The 23,420-nt window shown below is 46.1% G+C and overlaps 1 protein-coding gene across 1 annotated transcript in view; it reads left to right on the forward strand.

Annotated features, from left to right (window-relative positions):
* Nucleotides 1-23,420, forward strand: part of ADAMTS6 (ADAM metallopeptidase with thrombospondin type 1 motif 6) — a 345,170-nt gene that overhangs the window by 318,046 nt on the left and 3,704 nt on the right. The window contains exons 23-24 of the mRNA XM_025216768.1: nucleotides 1,343-1,519; nucleotides 6,724-6,880. Of these exons, the coding sequence (XP_025072553.1) occupies nucleotides 1,343-1,519; nucleotides 6,724-6,880 (334 nt within the window). The remainder of the gene's footprint in view (nucleotides 1-1,342; nucleotides 1,520-6,723; nucleotides 6,881-23,420) is intronic.

Raw genomic sequence — 23,420 nt, forward strand, 5'->3', positions numbered from 1 at the left:
GTAACAAAACAGGGAAGGAAAAAAGGGCAAGAGAAGAATGGAACGAGGAGAAAAGGCTGGATGGACTTCAGACTTTCTTTAATCAAGTGCCTGCTTTATTATTATCCCATTTATTATTAGAACCAGCAGACAACAAAGGAGGAAAGAAGAAAGATTATATTTGAGAGTAGATAGTACCAGTTTGGAAAAGGGACGAAAAGAAAATCACACATAATAGAAGAGATATTTTCTACTTGACCAAGAATCCCATGTCTATACAGTCCACTAATATTCACGTTTCCATATGTTGAAAATTTTCTTATGTTGCATTTTGATACATTACCCTACAGTTCCAATATTTCACTAATCTATATAGGATGTCAATGGAAGCTTTACTGCTGAGGTTTGTTATATGCCAAAGAATTTTACATTAATCTCTGAACTACATATTCAGAAATATTTGCTGGCAATGAAACCCTTACTGTAGTTTGCTAACTTTGCAACAGGGTGTATTTCTTAAATATAACCTTATGGCTTTTTTAATATGGCAAAAGTATATGCAGGGAAAATTAAGTCTCTCTCTCTGTTTCAGACTCAAATTCTCAAAATATTTAACTTGCTTCAAGAAGTAAAGCATGTATTATTGATAATAATGCAAAAAAATATGTGGAGAAATAGTTACCCAGCAGAAAAGCCAGAGAAACACATGTCAAAATGTTTGTAATTTATTGCAGTAGATTGAAATCAAGGGTAGAAAAAGAAATCTATAAGAAAGGGATAATGAAGAAATCAATCTCTAGCCCCCTCATTTATAAAGAATTGTGGGTGTAGGGAGACTGCTCTGATGCTCTGTAATTATGTGCATACTAATTAGCAAGGTCCAGCAGCCTCCATATCTCGTGTATTAGTGTCCCCACATGTCAAAATGGCAGCGAGGGTGCTTTAACTAAAGCTTCTCAAATAAGCTTTAGTTAAAGCATCCCTGCTGCCATTTTGAAGTGTGGGGATGCTGATACACAAGACGCTTTGGGTGCTTGAATTAGAGTGGCTCTCAGAGCCACTCTAATTAAAGCGCTCCTCGCCACCCCCAAAGCATGTGTAAAAATGCCTGGTGTGTCTGAGCATTTTTAAAATACTCCATACAAAGCACACATATAATTCATACATGTTAGTGTCTCATCTATGTATATAGGTGAGCATCTGATCTGCATATAGACAGAGGATATTGTCATTAGATCTTGTGGGAACTGTGGTTATGATTTGATTTAAAAAATGCAAGGGGATGCATTTTCATAAGAGTATATCTAAAATGTTTACTATCTTGTCAAATTGCTGTTATAAACTTGGTTGCATGTTTTTCCAGTGCACTCCAAAATGTGGTCCAGGATTCAAGCATCGAATTGTTCTGTGCAAAAGCAGTGACCTTTCAAAAACATTTTCAGCTGCACAATGTCAAGAGGAAAGCAAGCCTCCAGTCCGCATCCGTTGTAGTTTAGGCCGGTGTCCACCTCCTCGCTGGGTTACTGGAGACTGGGGACAGGTAAGATGTAACCGTTTGTTTCTTGTTCTCTGCTTTTACTATTGATCACCAATTTTAAACTGTGTGTTTTACAATGAGTATTGTCTAGTTGCTAGAGCAGCAAATTTGGGATTTAGAACTTCTGAGTCTAAATCTGAATTTTTCTCTGGCTGATTCTGCAAAGTTGTACGTCTCACTTTGACTCTGTGCCTCTGGTTACCTGCATGTAAAATAGCTAGCAAGTACATAGACTATGTCACAGTGTAGCTAGGCTTTATAAATATTTAAAAAGAATTGGACTTCTCAGTTGAGAGACTGAAAGATTGAAAGTGTAAAGCCATAGTATTATTATAGCAAAATTGCTATGCTGACTAAGTTGGCACATGCTTACCTATAACATAGAACTATGATTTCAGTGGTCTCTGCTGTCACAACACTGGAAGTAGACATTGTCAGGTAAGGCAAGTGAATACCCCTATTTATGCTGAATTTACTACAATGTATTCTCTCCTTGATTATGATTTAGCAATTTAAGGTATGATCTATAGCAGGGGTGGGCAATCATTTGGGCTGGATGGCTACTTAATGAGTTTTGATGAGGTGTTGAGGGATAGGGGGGCAGTGGAGCAGGGGCGGGGAGTGAAGATGCCATTTGGTCCTATCTGGCCACTAGCCACTGCCAGGAGCCTGAGGGAGGGAGGGCTGTGACCCATGCTGCTCCGCTGTGCCACAGCCAGGCTGACTTGCACACCATACAGACTCCTCTGCCCCCCTGCATCCATTTCCCCCCTGGCACAGTGGCTGCCAGCATCCAGGCCCCCCTGGGACAGGGCGTGATGCAGTGTACTGAGTAGCCATCCCACCCACCTGCCTGCTGTGATGAGCCACTGCCACTACCAGACCACACCAGGAAACTTGGGGTTGGCTGCCCTGGGCTGAGTCCCCCCACCCTCAATGGGCAGCACAGACTAGTGGCGCTGTGGCAGCAGCAGCTCATCATAGTGGGTAGGTGGGCCAGTGATTTGGCACACTGCGTCCTTCCCATCCTGTGTGGGCCCAGTGGCCACAGTGCCAGTACTGCACAGCCGCAGCGCCAACAGGGGTGGGGAATGAATATGGGGGGTGGGAGGAGTCTGCATGCTGTGTGACCTAGCCCAGCCTTGGCCCCAGCTATGGCAGAGTGGAATAGCACAGGGCTTTCTCCTCAGGCTTCCAGCAGTGGCCAGTGAGCTAGATAGGATCAATTGGTAGGCTGGATACAGCCTGAGGACCATATTTTACCCACCCCTCCTCCATTGTTTTTTATTAAGGGTAAGCTTGATCTTCTGAGCACCATGAGTAGTTTATGACTCACCTGCAGTCTGATCATCATGCCTTACATAGAAAAGGCATTGTTAGGTTTTGGAATTGAGCAAATCCTTCAAATATTGTGGATCTAGGGGATCCGTGGGAAAAGGGGACAATGAATATAAGCAGTGACTTCTTCATGGAAGATAAGTCTCCTTTCCTTTTTGCAGCATGGCTATATCAGCTATATTCCCATTGGCTGGTTTACCACATCTGGGCCCTAAATACCTCCTTTTTAAAAAGAGGACATCATTTGTCACTGAACCCCATGGAAACCCATGAATAGGTCATTAGTTTTATGCAGCAACTAATGCGATTTTTCTGTTTTGGCGTTTGGGCGAGGTGTGTTTTTGTTGTTGTTTTTTTTTTTACATGTCCCTGGTTTAGCAGATTTAGCACATTTGAAATATTTCTAATACTTCGGCACAGCTATCTCAAAAGCCAGAAGTCTCCCAAGATAACTAACGGGGAGATTTAAATTCTTCTTTCCTTTGTAATTTTTTCTTTGAGGTAAACAAGCAAGTTGGAGAAGATTCCAAATTAAGACATTTGCTTAAATTCATATGATGTGCCAGGTAGTGTAAATTATACTCTCTTGCATTCAACTCTGAATTGGTTCAGGCGGCTAGCATGGCATTGTTCTTCATTTCCTGTGTAAACCAGATGCTTGGATGTACTGCAAAATTGTAAACTGTCTTATGAATGTCCTTTTCTGTATTAGCCAAAAAAAGGGGTGGGATGGAAAAGTGCTATATTTGCTATCTTTTACTGGAGCCAAGACCCTTTTCTCCAAGGATTTTTCTAACTTCTCAAGGTTCATGGCTTGTGATGCTAATCAGTCTCCTAAAGTGCTTAAACAGGAGTTAGCCAGGATTTAGGCACCTAAACTGCATAGAATTATTCATATGTACTTGACTCTGTGGCTACTAGGGGTGTGCGAAATGGGCCATATTCAATTCAGATTCAGAGATTTGGACTGAATCAGGGGACAGTGATTCAATTAGTTGATTTGGATCACTGTCTTGATTCGATTCAACTGAATCCGAATCAGAAGATTCGATGCTGATTCAGAGAATCAGTGATTTGGTCATATACACAGCTTTAAATGTTTTTTCTACATACCTCAAGGTACCAGGCAGCTCATGGATACTGAGATGCTGGGGTGGATAGAGCAACCCACAGGAGCACACGGGGGTCCCCAGCATGCTCGGCGGTGGACCAGGAAGTGGACCAGAAGTACTTATGGTCCACTTCTGAGTCTGCTGCTGAGTGCATGGGCGCCCCCTGCCCTGCATCCCACTGGCTCAGCGATTGGCCATGGGGGGACCCTGTGTGCCCCCTGGGGCCCAGGAGGCACCAGTCACAGAGCCAGGGGTGCGAGGGTGGGGTCCCCTGTGCACTTTACAGGGGACGTGCAAGTGGACTGGAAGTACTTCTGGTTCACTTCTAGGTCTGCTACCGAGCGTGCTGGGAACACCCCCCATGCTCCCGTGGGATGCTCCATCTGCCCAAGCTTCTCAGCATTCACGAGCCACCTGGTACCTTGAGGTATGTAGAAAAAACATTTAAAGCTGTGTCTATGTCCGAATCATCGAATCTCTCCGAATCTCTCTGAATCAATTCACAGGGTTCTGATTTGATTTAGAGAGATTAAAGTGTCTCCTGATTCAATTCAGATTCAGAGATTAAGCTGCTGAATTGGGCCGAATCTCTGCTGAATTGAATCAGTGACGAAAGCTTCACACAGCCCTAGTGGCTACACAGCTGCTCCAAGAATGATCAGGTGCCTCCATTTTAGCCATACAATATCCTAAGTCACCCAGACTTGGACTGCTGTGCATTCTTTAAAGTAATCCAGACCAGTCATCTTAGTGCTTCTTTCCTACCACAGCTCTGTTGTGATCCAAAGTTGCATAAACTCCTTGATTCCTCAGGAATGAGGCAAACCATACCAAGCTACTGTCAGAAACATGAATAAAACTCAATAGAAAATGCCACTCCTCTTTTGCCCAGTACCCTATTGGCAAAAGCATTTATCCAGGAAGTAAATTGGTACTTTTGCCACTTATCCACCTCAGTCTGACTAACCTCAAACCCACAGATCTCATTTTCTGGGTAAGTGCCATAACCATCGTGCTCTGGACAAGACTGGTGAAAAACTTCACCCTTCTGTGTAGGTGGTCCACTTGGTGTGCAGGAGTGCAAGATTCATGGGGCAGAAGGGAAGTAAATAAAAGAGCGAATGTCTCTGTAGCATGGTGGTTAGGGCCCTTCTGTAATGAGGAAGTAATGGTTCTAGCTTCTGCTACTAAAGTTATTCTGTTTTTAACCAATGCCTATCTAATGTAAAATGAATAAACAATCCTCCCTTGCAGCCCTGAGTCTGATACCTAAACTTCAAGAAGGAGCAGAAGTTTAGATGCATCTCTAGGCCTTGCATTCCTATTGGCTTACTTTAAGTGCCTTCCTGCTAAGCAACTCAGCAATCTGCATTGCCCTTTAGGCTAAGTACAGGAAGTCAAAAAGCCTGAGGCTGAATCGATTCAGTCTTTGCAGGTTAGTTTAAGCTGCAGACATTAAACTGAGAAGGAAGTGAACAGACATTCACTTTTGATTCAGGAAATGTAGCCACATGCCTGCAGTGGCTCAGGTCAGAAGCTGGGGGACACTAGAACATACTCCCAGCCTGACAGCCACTGCCAAAGGGAAGGGACTGAATCTCCAAAGCTTTTCCCCACTCCCTGCTCCAGCAGAGGGGGAATGGCCAGGCCCTAGGCCGGGGCTAGCATGCTGGAGAGTGGAAGTTTTTAAATCCCCTCCATAGCCCACAGGGCACCCCAGCTTGGGTCTGCCTGGGAGTGGGGCAGTGCCTGCTAGGCTTCAGCCCTGTCCCTCCACCCTGCTTCCTGCTTAAGGCTGCCAGGCTGAGGAGGGGTGGGTAGGGAAAAAATGAGTTGGCATTCAATTCATAAAAGCTTGAACAAGAATAGTCCTTTCTTTGAAGCGAGCATGTATTGAACACAGAAATTTGCAACTTCAAGCACACAGTAAAGAGCAACCAAAAATCTTTGCCTAAGCTAAGATACAACCCAGTAAAACACAGTGAGAGCACACATGACTTAGTCTAACTTAAATGTAAACCAAGGATGCAAGGGAAAGCCTTGCATAAATCTTACATAATCATGAGAGCAGAGTGTCTCCTTACAGCCAGATATTCAGAAAGTCCTTCCTGGGGAATCAGCAGGTGGCCTAAGGTGTTGGAGTGGAGATCCCACAGCCCTCATCTCTTGAGCCAAAGAGTAGGGGGCATGGCCAGCACACTGAGCTGGGGAAGGGGATATTAAAGCCCCTCTTAAACCCCAGACTCCAGCTGAGGTTTGCCAGTGAGGGGCAGTCCCTCTCAGGAGGTTGCCCCCTGCCCTCTCCACTCCAGTGGGGAAAGTCTGGCGGGGGCTGCCTCGTCCTCCCCCAGGCAGACCCAGCTGCAGTCCCCAGCCAGGTTTCCCACCCCTATCCCCTTGTCAGCCAGCCCTCACCGCTCCAGCTAGGGAACAGAGGGGTGTGGCCAACCCTGCTCTCTCAAACAGACAGCACAGCTCAGCCCAGGGCTGCAAAGCATGCTGGGAAGCTGGGGGACTGTGATTTGACTTGAAGCAGGAAGGGGTGTGGGACAGAAGTTTCATAAATCGGGTTGACCCAAATCAGGTAAGCCTATTACTACATTCAACCAGGTTTATTAGTTTACTTTATTAGTGAGCACACATCCTTAGTTGACGGTTTTTCCATTTCACATATAGCCCTTCCATGTTCATTCTCCTGTTATCTTGTTGTTCTAGAGTTTGATCTAGGTTGTTTTTTCTTCTTCCTATATCCCTTAGTGTTCTGCACAGTGTGGGTTAGGACAACAAATGCGAACGGTGCAGTGCCTCTCATACACTGGACAAGCATCGAGTGAGTGTCCAGAAACTCTTCGACCTCCATCAATGCAACAGTGTGAAAGCAAATGTGACAGTACTCCCATTTCCAACACGGAAGGTAAGTTTGGCTTCTTTGTACATTCAATTCCTGAAAAGAATAGATCATGAATAATAGTAATGAATATTGTTTTTTGTTGAATGTTTTTGAATTTTTTGTATTCCCCTTTCCCACCTTACTCAATTAACAAATCATTCACAAACTTTTTTTCCCCACTATTTGAGCAATTCTGATTTGGAGATGACAAATATTGGTCTCCCACAGCAGACTTCATTAAAAAGTTATTTAACATTACCTACTGAAAAACCTTATTTTTCCTCTATTGTAAGTAAAAGGAGTTACTGAGCAGTCTCAGATACCATAGCGTGGTAACTGTTGGTTTTATGGAAATGTTGATATTTAAAGTCCAAGTGTAAAACAGTCTCACTGATCTTCATGATGCCATATGGCCAAAGTGCATTTCACAGTTTCATGTATTTTTAATGAATTTTTCCTATGACATTGTCTAACTTACTGACAAAGACAGGGTTGTTGGGGCAGAGACCATGGCTGAATGCTTACCTTCATTAATCCTACAGAATTTTGTCATTGACTTGAAAATATAAAACAAAGATGCAAATTATTTAAAAAAATTAAATGTCTTTGCTAATTTTAAAACAGCGAGACAAAACTTTATATGGTATAATATAGGAACAACATTTAAAAATTTCATTTTTTCCCTTTAAAAAGCTATGTTTTGTAGTGCTAGAGTCATTTCATTCTTACCACTCCTCTTTAGCAATTGCATTAACACATTAGAAGCATTTTGCTCCAAAGATTTTTCAGTATCTTTGTTGATATAATATAGACTGGGGGTGTCACTCTGTGCCCTGAACCATTTCTGGACCATGGGGCTCCTTCTGGGCTAGATCTGGAGCCGGTAGCAGCAGAACAAGTGGCAGAAGCAGTGCTAGCAGGGGCAGTGACTATGGCAGTGGGGCCAGAGATGGACCATGAGGCAGCAGGAAAATCAGGGCTGCATAGGCACAGTCCTCACTTGACCCCACGCTGCCAATGACCTTCCTGACAATCAGCTGTTATCCTTTCAAAAAACTTTAACAGAACACAGTAGAGAAGCAAGAACGATTAAAAAAATAAAACATATAATGTCTTAAATTCAGTGTAATCTCTATCATTTGAGTATGTTAAAATAGAACCATAAAAAGTACAGAAATACACTTTAAAAAAGTTATCTCTATATCCCTGGGCTTTAATGCTTGTTTTGGAATAATTACAATATTCTTATAATTACTTCTACTCTAATTTAGTCATATGTTCTCTTAGCCTTAGCTTCAGTTTAATTTACATTTTGTCAGAGAATATATTATATGCTGGGAGGAAAGTACTGCTTATTAAGATTGCTGAACACTTCCCATTATTGCACCCAATTTCCCATTGCTTTAGCAGATCTTAAATGACTGCAGTTTGCCTTGGTATGTGTCAGTCTGTATTATTTTTAAGTTTTCAATGAAAAAGGTGAAGCCATTTCTGAGAATGAGATCAGGGAATTGCATGTTGTTTTTTTCAGTTAAAAATTCTGGAAAGTTAAAAAATCCTGGCAACCTCTTTCTGAAAAGTAGTGGTAGCCTCAGGGTGTGAAGCAGGAGCTTGATATTTAGCAGAGAAGTGGCATTTGCTTTAGGCCTGTTCCTTTTGCCATTTTTGTGAATACCTACCCAAATTTGGCTGAATTATAATCTTTTGAAACATCACAGTTTGCACATGCTCACTGGAGGCTTCTTCAGTTTTAGCAGATAGATTCCATTATCATTGAAGCATGCTCCAGTCCAAGGCCAAACAAAACCTTCCCTTCAATTGTAGCTTCAGGCTCTTGCAGACTGTGTCAGATGCTGATCAGAGAATGTGAAAAAAAAGAATGCCTTTCCTGTATTCTCAATCATCCCCTCCCCCACTATGGGGCCATGGGCAACTGATGCCTCCCCTCTGGTATCTGGTGGGGCACCAGATCACCGACCTGGGGGGGGGGGGGGGGCCCCCCGGGGGGGAGGCCAGAACCACCAGTGGCAAAACCAGAAGTGCACTTTCACCAGCACTTCCAGTTTCATGGCTGGTACTGGGAGGTGCACGGCCAATCTCACGCCCCCTTATGTATCCCCTATGCATCGCCAATGTACTGGACTATCTCAGGCCTCCTCTACATGTGCAGGTAAAGGCATAATGGCAGGAGGCATGATTGTGGCATCACACATTAGATCCTATCATACCTTATTGCTGATGCAGGGGGCTCCTGGGCTCCTCCTGCACCAGTAAAAACCAAGCTTCCACAGTTGGGAACCCCATGCACAATAGTTGAGGAGCTCCCTGCTGTGGAAGCACTCCATGCACCCCCCACAGGGCAGGACTAATTTGCTGCAGGGATGATCTCTCCAGCCCCATGGGTTTTCACATACCCTTGAGCCCTAGGGATTGCAGCAGCCACAAACCCCAGGCTCCATTGGTTTTACACTGGGTGTGGTGTACCCTGCAGTTGGAAAACTTTGACCCTGATTATCTCTAGATCCCTGGGCTTTAATGCTTGTTTTGGAATAATTGTTTTTGGAATTTGTGGGCTTGACTCTGAGATAGACAAGTGGGTGGGAAACTGGCTATGGAATAGGACCCGGAAAGTCCTAATGAATGGATCTGTGTTGTCCTGGTGAGAAGTGGCCAGCGGTGTCTCACAGGAGTTGGTGATTGGTCCAGTACTTTTCAACATCTTTATCAATGATTTAGGTGTGGGGGTGAAGAGCTCTCTGGCTAAGTTCGCAGATGACACCAAGTTATGCTTGAAGATAGGCTACAGATACAGGTGGACTTGACAGGCTAGCAAGTTGGGCGGATCAGAACCAGATGAAGTTCAGTGTCAAGAAATGTAAAGTGTTCACCTGGGGACAAACAACACCTACAGAGTTGGCAGCGCCACACTGACCAGCACCATGAATGAAAGGAACCTGGGAGTTATGATAAACCACAATATGAATATGAGCCAGAAGTGCAACACTGTAGCCAGCAGGGCAAATAATACACTGGCATGGATCAATCAATTCATCCCCAGCAAAACCAAAGAAGTGATTCTTCGGCTCTACTTGGCATTGGTGAGACCACAGCTGGAGTTTTGCATCTAGTTCTGGGCACTGCACTTTAAGAAGGACGTGGACAAACTTGAGAGAGTCCAGTGAAGAGCCACCTGTATGATCAGAGACATGCACAGCAAGTCAGACAAGAAAAGGCTGAGAGACCTGGGACTCTTCAGCTTGAAAAACAGAAGGCTGAGAGGGGACTTGGTAGCAGCTTACTGCTACATTAGGGGAGTACGTCAAGGGCTCAGTGAACAGCTGTTCACCAGGGCACCCTTGAGGAAAACCAGTAGTAATGGCCACAGGGGCAAAGTGTAGGCAGTGCATAGGAGTGCATGTGAACCCCCTGAGAGCGCCGATGCACCCCCTGTCAGGCTGCGCTCCTTGTTTAGCGAGTGGGCAGGGGGGCAGGTGGGAGCACCAGTGCCCCCCCGTGAGTGCTGGCCAGGGAGAGGGGCCACCAGCAAAAGTGGCTGCACCACTTCTGGAACTGGCAGCGGGAGTTCTGGAAGCAGTGCGGCCGCTTTTATGGTGAGTGAGATCAGCTGCGGGGACCACCCCCTCCGGTCAGCAGGATCAGCCACCGGGGGACCCCGCCGGTCACTGTCTGGTGTCAACTGGACACCAGACACCTATGAATGGCCACAAACTCCTGGAAGCCCATTTCAGACTCAACATTAGGAAAAACTTCTTCACAGTCAGGGTGTCCAGACTGTGGAATAAGCTCCCTCTAGAGGTGGTGCAGTTACCTCTGGAAATCTTCAAGAGGAGACTTGATGGTCACTTTCTGGGGTCACTTGATCCCAGTTGTCTTTCCTGCTTGGTGTAGGGGGCTGGACCTGATGATCGTCTGAGGTCCCTTCCAGCCTTACATCTGTGAATCTATGAAAACCCTGCTACACATGCAAATTAATGTTCCATAGTAACCAGTTATAAAGTTAGTACACATTTTTTGAGGTCTTACTTTATAACTGGTTGGCTTTTTATTATGCAATAACTACTTTGCACGTGTAGCTGGTATCCAGGTAATTGCTCAATTAATTAGTTAATTGTGCAATAACTGTAATGTGTAGAGGGGGCCTCAGTGTATACTTTTGACTTGTAGAGACTACATTGAGAAAAAGAGCTTGGAAGAGGGCAGAAACTAGGACTAGAGGGTGGCAAAGGAAGGGTGTGGACACTTAGAGGGAGATTTGGGATTGGGTGGAGGCTGTGTGTGGTTAAGCAAAAACAATGGAAGCTAGGAATCAGAGGTGAAAACTAGGACTGACTGCCCAAGGAGGCTGGGACTAGCAGCTGACGAAACTGGGATCTAAGAGGAGAGTGGGGATAGGGGAAACCAGGGACCAGATGGGCAAAGAAACTGGGACTGAGGGCAGGTGGCAGAGGAGAGGTGGCAAGAAGAAAGGAAAAAAGACCTGATGAATACCTGTGATGAGATGGAAGAGAAGGAATGGGTTGTATGAATAAACAGGGGCTGGGAGCAGGAAATGAGGACACTGTGATTAGCATAAGGAACTTGGGAAAAGAGACTCGAACCTGGACCTATTGAGGATGGTGAATGGGATTGAGATGATTGGGGAAAAAACACAGTGGGGGACAAACAGGTCAGATAAGCAGTTAGTAAACGGGGAACTGGAAATGATGGGAAGGACTTTAGGACTGTGAGAGCACATTGGGAGGAACTGGGGAGTCCAAAAATTAGATGATGACCTCCTTAGAAAGGAGACTGGGATACAAAGCTTGAGGAGATGAAATTGGGATGAGCTAAGAGAATTAGAATAGATAAAAAGCTTGGGATGGGGAAAGACAGAATAGGGACAGTTGGGCCGGGGAAGGGATCTGGTTTGATAAAGCTCTTGTCTCCACATGGAACATTACAGGGTTTTCTTGGCGATTTATTTCATGATCATGTTCTTAACATAGGGTCCCTGCTACCTCAATGCACAGAATTGTCCTATTCTGAGGATGAATCGAGGTTCCTTAGAGATTATCAGCTATAGCAGAGGCAGGCGATTATTTTGACTGGAGGGCTGCCTACCAAGTTTTGGTAAGCTGTTGAAGGCCACATGGGTAGCCCCACCCCTAGACAGGTTCCTTGTCATCTTGGGACGGGAAGTCCTGCCCCCTAACCCCTGACCTTTGCCACCAAAATTCCTTCCCCTTAGCCTCAGAAGTACTCCTTTCAGAAAGGGGGTTTGCCATCTCAGAACCAGAAAAATACCAAATTATAGTAAAAAAATCAAACATCTACTACAACCTTCATTAATTTGATTTTAAAAAATATTTTTTTTCTTCATTTACTTGTGTTTGTGTAGTGTACATAGAGGTGATTGTATAATAGCTTAAAATGAATACTTACTCTTGTATAATGTGGGGGGAGTGTAGGGGGTATGGGTGGGTGGGTATAGGTTTGAAGGGGGACTGTGGGTGTATTGGTATGTGTGCATATGGGGTGTGGGGGGTTTGTGGGAGGGGTTGATAGATGTGTGGGGTTTGGATGTCTATGGGACTTGGGGGTGTGTAAGCACATGGGTGGGGGAACGTGTGTGTGTGTGTGGATATGGGTGTGGGTAGGTATGGGGTTTGTGGGGGAATGTAAGTGTGTGTGGGGAGGGTGGACAGGGGGGTTGTGGCATGTGTGGAGGGTGGCTAGGATGTGTGAGGGGGTGTGGGGTGTGCATGGGGGGTGCAGATGCCCACAGTCCCTGCAACCAGTGGCAGCACCTGGTCGTGAGGCCTCAGGGTGCTCCCAGCACTGCTGCTGCCCCTGGCCTGGGGACATCGGTGTGAGCCCTGTGCTCCCCTCCACTGCCACATCCCACCCCTCCATCTGCCACCACTGCCCTTCTCCTGCAATTTCCTTACCTCCCTGTTCACTGCCATTTCCTCCTCCCCATACTGCCCCAGATCTATATGCTTCTCAGCTGCATGATAGGTAAGACAGACTGCAGCAGGAGTTGGCCCAGCCCAGCTGGCATCACACACAAGCAGCCAGGAATTATGGGGGTTGGCCTGGCTAGCTCCTGCTGCATCGTGCAGTCCTGGTGATACAGCTGGGGACTGCATGGTGCCTGGGCATACAGGCGGGGTGTGGGGAGAAGCAGAGGTGACAGGTGGGAAAGGAGGGAAATGGCAGTGGCAGCAGTGGCAGGTGGAGGGGGGGAGTGGCAGTGGGCGGGAGCATGGCGCCTGTGCTGGTGCTCTGGGGCGACAGCCGGTGGGGGCCCGGGGTGGGGTGGAAGGAGCGTGGGGCCCAGGCTGGCAGAAGCTCTATGGAACCAGGTCAGCTCCCTCCTCTCCCTGCTGGTACAGACTGACTCAGCTCCATAGAGCCCCTGCCAGCCCAGGCCCCACAATCCTGCCATCCTGCCCTGGTCCCCCACCAGCCCTGGCCCCAGAGCACCAACACGGGCCCTGCTCTCCCACCAACTGCCACTCCCCCCCACCTGCAGTTGCTGCCACCACCTTTTCCCCACTTTCCCACTGCTACTGCTTCTCTTCCCCCTTCTCCCACCCTCCGTCTGCCCACCGTCACTCCAGCACCATGCAGTTCCCAGCTGTAGCACCAGGACAGCAGAATGCAGCAGGAGCCAGCCCAGCCCTGAGGACTGAGGCAATTGCTGGTGGTCCTCCCCTCCCTCCCCTGCCCCACCTTTGTTAATTGAGTTGCACTCCCGGAGGGAGGGTGGGGAACAGCCCCAGGGTCACTAGCCTCTGCTAGGCAGAGGCTTCCAGCTGGGGGCTGGGGTGGGGCGGGGCTGGGCAGACCTTGCTGCTGCCGCTGCTGCCTCCTGCTTCCCCTAGGTTCTGCTGCCAGCTCTCCCTGGGTCCTCCTGCCACTGGCGCCATGTCATCTTTGACAGGCAGCCAGGGGCAGATAATTTTTGGAATTTTTTAGGGGACCTGCAGGTCGGATAGAATGGTGTGTTTTGCCTGCCCCTGAGCTATACCTGCTTCTTTTGTTGCTGAAGGTGTGTAGTGAATGAGGCAGGGGATTTCATGAAGAAAAAGGACAACTTTATGATCTTTATGATTAAGAAGGTGATAGCTTATAAGTAAATAAGGGGGATGCACCAGGATCTGGGAGAACGGTTGTTCACTAGGGCCCCTCAAGGGATAACAAGGTCTAACGACCACAAACTTCTGGAAGGCCGATTTTGACTGGACATAAGGAAAAACTTCTTTCAGTTTGAGCATCCAGGGTCTAGAACAGACTCCCCCCAGAGGTGGTGCAAGCACCTACTCTGGACTCATTCAAATGGCATTTGGATGCTTATCTTGCGGGAATCATTTGACCCCATCAGACTTCCTGCCTATGGCAGGGGGGCTGGACTCAATGATCTTGTGAGGTCCCTTCCAGCCCCTAATGTCTATGAATCTATAAGCTGCCATGGGGGATTGAATTCTAGTCCTGCCGGTGCCATAGGGTTCCTGGGCAAGTTACTTAAAACTTCACAGGTGGTCTTTAATTTCCTTCTCCTTTTGTTAACTGACTTTAAATCCTAGGGTATGTCTTGTACAGCTGCAGCTAAAGTCAAGAGGAGCTGTGCTTTGAACCTATAGAGTTTTATATAATGCTAAATAATCTAAAGAGTCAGTCTTTAGGCCTTTCAGATTGAGCACCCAAAATCAGTGGATACTTTTGACCTTATGCTTCTGCTCCCTCTCTGTAAAATGGGGATAATAATTAGCTCATAGAACTAGTGTGAAAATGAACTTATTTCTGTTTATGAAGGACTCCAATTCTATAGCAATGAGTGGCACAGAAAAGCCTGTGAGGAAATTAAGAATCCTGTCTTCAGAGCAAGTTTTGAATAATATGCATTAAATAAAGCATGGGGCCACACACTGAACAGTGAGACAAAAACAATATTGAATAGCTGCTCATCAAGTGAGCACATTCCATTCTTTACACTGAATGAAGTCGGGGTCCTGTGGGGCCAAAAACAGTATGTGATCATGTAATTGAAGCCTGTATCATAATGCATGCACACAAGGGGGTGAAATTAAAGTTTCACGGACAGTTTTAGTTCTGGCATTTTCTAACTTGTAAATGCTTGATTTTGCAAACTTGATGTTTCTTACTATATTAAGAGTATGTTTTAACAAACAGCATGCAATATATTTTACTGGTGTTTTCCAACAAAATTGGGGTTTATCATTCTACTTGTATTGTACAATAGTCTGCTTTTTAATGTGGAAAGCTCAAGTACACTGTAGTCTTTCTTTTTTTGGCATTCAGGTTTTTACTATATAACAATGCATGCATTTACTCTAATACTTGTATCTAGCTGAAAGACAGTAAATAGTTGCTATTACCATTTAGGTTGACTTTACAGATTCAAAATTAGCATGAAAAGCTAGTCAAATAGAGACTTTTGCGGGACTAGAGGAGCAAATTTAAATCTTCCCAAAAAAACTCAGTTGTGACGTGATCCTGTGTAATTCTCTGAGTTTCAGTGAGCATCTTATATTGCCTCTTAGAATTCAGATTTCAGAAGCTTCTGTTTATAATCTCATATTGTTTGAAAAGTATCCTTACAAGTAACTTTACTGTTCTTATTTTAGCATTTTTAATTCCTATTTAGATAGGGTAATGTCTTAAAGTTATTTTTGGCCAACTGCTGTTAATGAAAGTAGCAATATAAAAATAAATTCTGCCTGCTAATGATAATGAGCTTATTATTCAGTTGCTGCAGTGTATAAACGGGTGTTTTTTGTTCAGGCCAAGTAACATAAAATAACTCCTTATTAATGACCCTAACTTAGTCCTTTTCTAGCACCTCTTAATTTCTAGGAAATAATTTCATACAGTTTTTCCTTATTACATAATAACTCAGTACTAGCACCAGGAAAATATCATGATCTTCTAAGAAAAGATGTTAAAATTTCTTTTTAATGAAGATAGTTCCTATTTCTAACTTTTCTCTCACGTAAATGCTTAAATAGTTACATTGCCACCAAGGGTCACATTTCTGCTCTTGGCTCACATTAAAGGTATTAGAATCATAGAAAATTAGAGCTGGAAGAGACTTTAAGAGGTCATCTAGTTCAACCCCGCTTCTCCAAGCAGGACCACCTCCAACTAGATCATAACCAGCCAAGGCTTTGTCTACCCAAGTCTTAAAAACCCCCAAGGATGGAGATTCCATGTCTCTGGGTCTTGTTCCAGTGCTTTACTACCTTTCTTGTGATAAAGTTTTTCCTAATATCTCTAATGTCACTTGCTGCAACATGCGACTTGCTCCTTGTTGTGTTATCTGCCACCACCTAGAACAGTCTAGCTCCATCCTCTTTGAAACCAGCCTTCAGGTACTTGAAGGCTGCTAATAAATCCCCTCTCAGTCTTCTCTTCTCCAGACTAAATAAGCCCAGTTCCCTCAGCCTTTCTTCATAAGTCCCCTATTCATAAGTGCCCCAACCCCCTAATCATTTTGTTGCCCTCTACTGGACTCTCTCCAACTTGTACACATCCTTTCTGAAATAGGGGGCTCAAAACTGGACACAGTACTCCAGATATGACCTCACCAGTGCCAAATAGAGGGGAAAAATCACTTCCCCTAACCTGCTGGTAATGCTCCTACTAATGCAGCCTAGTGTGCCATTAGCCTTCTTCTCAACAAAGGCATGTTGTTGGCTCATATTTAGCTTCTTGTCTACTGTAACCCCCAGGTTCTTTTTGCAGAGCTGCTGCTTAGCCAATCAGTCCCCAGCCTGTGCAAGTGCATGGTATTGTTTTGTCCTAAGTGCAGGACTGTATTCAGTGGAGACTTGTGATATATGAAAGTGGATAGTGAAGACTGACATATAAAGTTACTTCCAGAGCTATTTTATAGCATCAGATAAACTCATAGGGCGTGTCCAGATGAGCCCACACATGCCTGTTGCTGCATCTCAAAGCAGTTTGAGAATGTAGCAAGAGGCACACTGGGGACAAAATAACCTTCCCCATGCTGCATATTTGCAGTGTGGGCTCAAAATTTGATACCTGGATATCCAGAGGCTCAGGTCCTCCAAAGAGATGCTCTTATAGCCAGCCAGAGTGTCTCTATGCCTGCCCCTTTTCCTGATGTTGCAACATGCTGCAGAACATGCAGGGCAAGGAGTGGTTCAGGCTGCAGTGACCTGGATCTGAGCTGCATTCCAGGTAAGTAAGAGGTGGGGGGGATGGAGCGGGGTGCTGTGAGGGTGTAGGAGACCATGGAGGAGCACCTTGGGAGGAGTGGGTCCCCTGCCTGCCCTCTGCAAGGCCCACATGCCCCTCTGCATGGCCCACAACTCACCGGCAGCAGCAATGGCCATCAGGGTTGGGACCTCCTAGCACAGCCCACATATGGGGTTTGGCTCCAGCTGCCTGGCACCTGGCACTGTCTGTGCCACACTACATGGGCTCTGCCTTTCTCAGTGTGGCTGTGTGAGCCTTCGGGCAGCTCTGGGCTGCTCAGGCTGTCACTCAGGGCCTTGAGCTGCTCACAGGGACCACCTGTCATGCCGGGCCAGGTCCTGTGTGCTTGGGCCCCACACGCTGTCGGACCCAGCTGCTTCCGTGCACACAGGACCCAGTCCAGCGTGACAGATAGTCCCCATAATGGGTGTGGGGTCCTGGGTGACAGCCCAAGTGGCCCAGACCTGCCTGAAGGCACACAGCCCCATGCCAAGCTGAGTGGGGCTCGCACGATATGGCACAGGCAGCGCTGGGTGCCAGGCAGCTGGGACTGAGCTGTGCTGCACCCTGCTGTCCTGCACCACGCAGGGGTCTGTGCCAAGAGGCTCCAAGTGCTCTAATGGCAGCAGCTGCTGCTCCCAGTATGACACACGGTCCCAGTGAGCTGGGCCAGGTCCCAGGTTACAGCCCAAGTGGCCCTGGGGCTGCCTGAAGCTGCATGGCCCTGTACTGCGTGGTGCCAAGCTGGGCTGGTCCCACACCAAGTGTCACAGGTGGTGCTGCCTCTGAGGTGATTGGGGCTGTACCGCGCCGCTGGGGGCTCTGGCCACAGCAGGTCCTGAGTGCCCCACAAGCTGAGTAAGCTGTGGGCCCTGTGGGGGGGGCTGGAGCCCTGTGTGGGTGCATGAGGGCCCTGTGTGGGGGGCATGTGGGCCCTGTGGGGGCACATGTGTGCCATGTGGGGCGGCGTGTGCCCTGTGGGCCCTGTGGGGGGGGGCAGTCTGTGTCCACATCCCCAAGCAACTCCCACATACCCCTCGCACACATACATAGCCACAAACCCCCGCACAAGCCCCATACCCCACCAAACCTCACCCCCCAAAACCCTACACCTACCCATAAACTCACCCAATCTCCCCACCTCCAAATTGCTTTACGCTTGTAAGTATATCAATAAAACATTGCCCAGCTGATCTCTCTATATATAGTGGCATTTCATTTTAATAGCAGAAGAGCACTATTTTGGTTATTCTAATGAGAGAATTTGGGTTTCTTATTAGAGTATTTGCAATTCTTAAACAGGGAACACAAGGATCTCTGCTGGTGATTCAAGTGGTAGAACTCATGCAGAGGAGCCTGTCCAGGGCCAGCACTGGGGACCCAGCTGGAGGGCAGAAAAAGTGGCTAAGCTCTTGGCCATTTGGGGCTGAGAGGACATGCTTTGTTAGTTCAAAGCGGGCCACCACAAGGAGCACATCTTCTGGGCAATAACTGCCCAGATGGCCGAGGTGGGGCACTCCATCTGGGTCTGGCAGGGGCGCAGCCATGGAGTTACAGCTCCAAGGGGAAGGATGCTGTTGCAGGTGGCAGCAGGTCACAGCCAGGCAGTAGTCGCCACTGCCAGACTCCTGCAATGGGTAGAGGGTGCAGGGGCCACTTCAGGTTAGGACTGCTTTAGCAGTCCAGCTGGCACAAGGGGTAGTTGTCCCCAGATACCAAGTGCTCAGACCTTAGAAGCTCCTGAGGACAACTGAGCTGCTCACCAGGGCAGATTTTTATACTGTTGGAGCCAGCGCAGGTGTTGGCCCCAGGCTATAGCTCCTCCTGGCTGCAGTTCCATCAGGCAAGTGGCACAACTTGTCCCACATCAAAGTGCATCTCCAGGTATGTGTGCTGAGGCAAAAATCCCTATCTCAAATTTGTGCTGCTCCTATTTGAACTGCTGCAGACACACATGTCTGCATGTATGGACACGCCCATAATGTATATGATTCTGAACAGGGTAGATAGTCCATTTTTTGCCTACCCTAGAACAACACCTTTGAATTCATTAGGAACACATACACAAATAAGCAAAATTTGGCCACGAACTATGAAATATTAAAGATCCAAGATTCTAAAGGCGCATAACTAGTTTTTGACTGCTAAATAAGTTTCCCTCTAAATTTTTCAGGTACTTATTGCATCTAACTCAGTATTGATATACATCTGATAACTATATGCAGTATAAACTACACAGTTTTAAAATAAAGTGCATGGATTGTACATTTTCTCCTTGCCCTTCTTGGCCACATCAAGACAAGTGTGGCCATGCGGTATGTGGCGCTGCAGACATGTCTGCAGCGCCACATACCACACATTCAGGTGTTCTCCACAGTGCAAGGGAGCAGTGCACAGGTTGTTTGACCCCTGGATATCCAGGGGTCAAAAAAACCTGTGGAGAATAAAAGCAGAGCAGCACATACCTGCACAGCGTGCGCTGCTCAGAACCAGAGCCAGGCTGCCTGGAGCTGCACAGCTGCTGCCAGCCGGGCTCCATGTGGCAGAATCACTGCAGCTGCAGCCCCAGGAGGCCATCAGAACCCAGGTAAGGTGGCTGGGGCCAGCCCAGTGCTGCATGCCACAGCATGCCTGGCATGGGCATTCCTCAGGGACAACTAGCCAGGCACAAGGTGCACCGTGGCTAGTTGTCCCCAGGGAACCAAACGGCCACGCCATGTGTTGACATGGCCCTTGATCTTAAATAAATCCTCTTAAACATGATAGAAGCTGAATGTTCTTGAATTAACTTGTGAAATGGCTTCTGACCATGAAGACTACCTGAGCAAATTGCTTGTGTTATTATAATGTCAACCTTGAAGTAAATGGTCAGGCAAATTTCTTTCAGCATGCTGGAGGTGACAGCTTTTAGGATTTCAAAAAACTAACTAATCCGAAAGAGCTAACTAATCTCAGAACTTTAATACATGAAAGCCTTTCTTTTCATAAAGATCAACTTCTTTGCATTCCTCTCAAAGTAGACTGAGCTAAGCAGACAATTCTAGCTGTTTGTAGTAAGACTTTAAAAAAAATCTTCTTTTAAATAATATTTAGTTCCTAAACAAGAATGTTTGAACTTTGGCTATATACCCACTATACAACTGAGCCATAATGAGTATTACTGCAGTTTAGTGTGTGTTACTAATAGCCTTTGCCACAATTGTTTTGGTAAAGCTTTGAGGTAGTTTTTATTTTATAATGTCAAAATTTGGGAATAAGAGGCGAGCAAAAGAAAGTGATGATACATCTTGTCACATTCAGCTTTAGCTCTTTGTTTCAGCAAACCCTTCATTGGAGAGTTAGTGTACTGTAGGCCAGATTTTGACAGACTGCCACTGAATAGAGTAACATTACATTTGCTGTTGGAAGTGAATTACAGACAAGTACCACAGCATTTGAAAAATTTTTTAGAATGATTTTATTTTCTGAGTACATACGGCAGCTGAATCCGGACTGTGCAAGGTCACCTGAAACCCTGTCTGAAATGCTATTTTATCCTCTTTCATGTAGTTTCAATTTTCCATATAGTTTATGTGGTGTGTCTTTGAAGCCTCAGTAACTGAGGGTACTGTGTCATTTTGTATTTATTGCTGTTGTGTAACACATAATTTCATGGTATGCTCCATTCTAGTCATAGAGTTCAGGAAAGGAGAGGTTAATATTTGTGGTTTACTGGAACCACTGGAATCAGGCTGATTAAGTAACAGTGATTTTTGTGGATATCACTCCTACTTGGAATAAAAATGTCTCTGCTTCCTTTGGCTGTCCAATGCAGAATAGGCTACTTCATCAACCACCATATCTATTTCAAAACTGATTTTTAAAACAGTTGCTGCAAGAAAGTTCTGAAGTGTTTTGTTCCAAGCCATGGTGAGACATTTTATTTGCAGTGCTATGTACTCTCCTGTAGCACTACAGAAGTGGAGGGCTTAGGTGTGCATGTCCCCATAGCACTACAAAAATGGCTGAAGTGCTACAGAAATGTTCCTGGATGCTTCTGTACAGGAGCTTCTCTGTAATGCTACTTTTTTAGCACCACATATAACATGTGGGGTCTCTTGGTCCACCAAGATCCCCCTCTGATTTCCCTGCCCCTCTAAGTGTTTGTTGATAGATAAATGTATTCTCTGTTCAGTAATCTGTATTTTAGTTCCCCACAGGCCCACTTCTTATCCTCCCCCTGACTCCAAGACAACTGTCATACCAAATGATGAATTGTAATATTAGGAAATTAATATGCAAGAAACCTGGATGTGAACAAGTGAAAATTGCTATACTAGCATTTTAGTAAACTATACAAATTAAATGCTAGATACAAGCCCATGAAAACAAGGGGGAAAAGGCACCTCATAGTCTTCCCTATCCCCAAGCATATATCTTTACACCTTACCAGAAGTATCACTAATGGTACACCACAAACTGTAACTCTAATTTTACTTCCCTAAGGATTGTGGCAGGACCACACCTCAGGGGTGGCCACACAACTCCTGTCCCCTCTTCATCTCCTTAGGGTACCCTCCCTTTTCCTCACCTGCCACACCTTGTTGGAACTATACTGGTGTTATGGGAGAATGCTGCAGGGTCCCAGAGTAAGCTTTGTTTACTTTAGCCAGCTAGTACCTCTTGCACCTGCTTGGCCCCAGTCTTGCCTTCGTGCACTAAGTTGTGGCCCTCTTGGCCCCATCAGGGCCTCAGGTTACCAGTTGCCTTATTGGGTATATTTGTGGCCTCTGTCCTTAGTCACAACCCATGCCTCATACATGTTCATTGGGTGGAAGCCCCCTGGCCCTGGTGCAGCTTTTGGCCCTCAGGCCCCAAACCTTTGTTTGGGCCTTGGGTTTCTTGGCCTTGGCCCTTTTATTCTGCTTGCACCCTTCAGCCCAGGTCCACTGCCCCAGACCTTGGCTCCTGTGCCCCAGCGCTATCTCACATTCACATGCTTTGGACCCCTGGCCCTGTCTCATTCTCTGCATCCCTGGTCCTCAGCCCTTTGGGTCCCCAACACCAGCCTGGACTGCTACCACTGTGTCAGCCTCAGTCCTCTGGATCTCTGACCCCAGGCTGGGCTGCCTGTCACAGAGTGCCTCACCAGGAACCGCTCCATACCTCCCTCATAGCCACAATCTGGTCCTCAGGTATCAAGCTCAAAACATAATATAAACACAAGCAAGCTGCTTCACAAACGAAAAGTCTTCCACACTCTGGGTTAACAGTGCCTGCAAACCATGACTCCCTTGGAGCCCTTTCATCCTGCATGACCTGGGTGCCTGCTCATCTGTCTCCAGCGGCCCTTCTCTATTGGGAGCTCCTCTCCCTGCAGCATGCAGGCCCAGACTGCCTGCTTGGGCTTAGGCACAGGGCTTATGCGCCCCAAAGCCCCATGCCTTCCTATCACATGGCTTCCCAGCCACACACAGGGGTTTCCAGTTGGGTTTGATGACCAAGGATGTTACAAGGATGACAGGCTTGTGTCATGCATTGCCCTTCTATACACAACCATTTGCTATACTGCCCCTATGCAACTTAACCAACTTCCATATTAAGCATTTGTAATTATGGTTTTGTAGGGCAAATATTTTGGTAGGGGTCTGTGGGCACATCTACATGTTCATTAATACGTCTTTGCTCGCGCGTGTTAAGTTTATATCTTTAATATCAGGTACTAGATAAAGGCATAGCAGCTGCACTAATGCACAGTAGGAAAGGAAAACTTTTTTTGGTAACAATGCACAGTAGACTAATTTTGCTGTGCATTAGCACGGTTTTTGTCATGACGTGCTAATGCGCAGTAGAACAGTCCACTGAGCATTAAGGAGTCTTATGTAGACACGCTCACTGTGTAGAAAGTGGCTGCTTTCTGAGGATGTAAGGACACCTGATTGTGTGAAAACACTAAGTATGTTTGTCTATTATGTTCTGCTTTTGCTTCCATGAGCTCCTTGTGTTCAAGTTCTAGAATAATAGGACCCCAATTCCTGGTCACCACTTCCTGCCATTAAGTCAGGACAAGTGACATGATGGTGTTCAATATGTTGTTAATTCTTATACCTCATTAAACACTTTCCATACATTTTCTTTATGGCTGTTTTAATTTGTCAAAGTGAGTGATCAGGGATTGAGCAGTATCAAATAGTTACATGTGAAATCAAGAAATTAGAACACTGTTTTCAGATTAACTTCTGAGAAATCAAGCCTGATTATTTTTTCCACCTCATTTTTGCAGTGCAAACTTGTGGGTTCTGCTTTTCCTCCCTGAACATCTATTCCATTTCCCTAC

This window comes from Alligator sinensis, unplaced genomic scaffold, assembly GCF_000455745.1.
Source record: "Alligator sinensis unplaced genomic scaffold, ASM45574v1 scaffold346_1, whole genome shotgun sequence".
NCBI classification, from domain to species: Eukaryota; Metazoa; Chordata; order Crocodylia; family Alligatoridae; genus Alligator; species Alligator sinensis.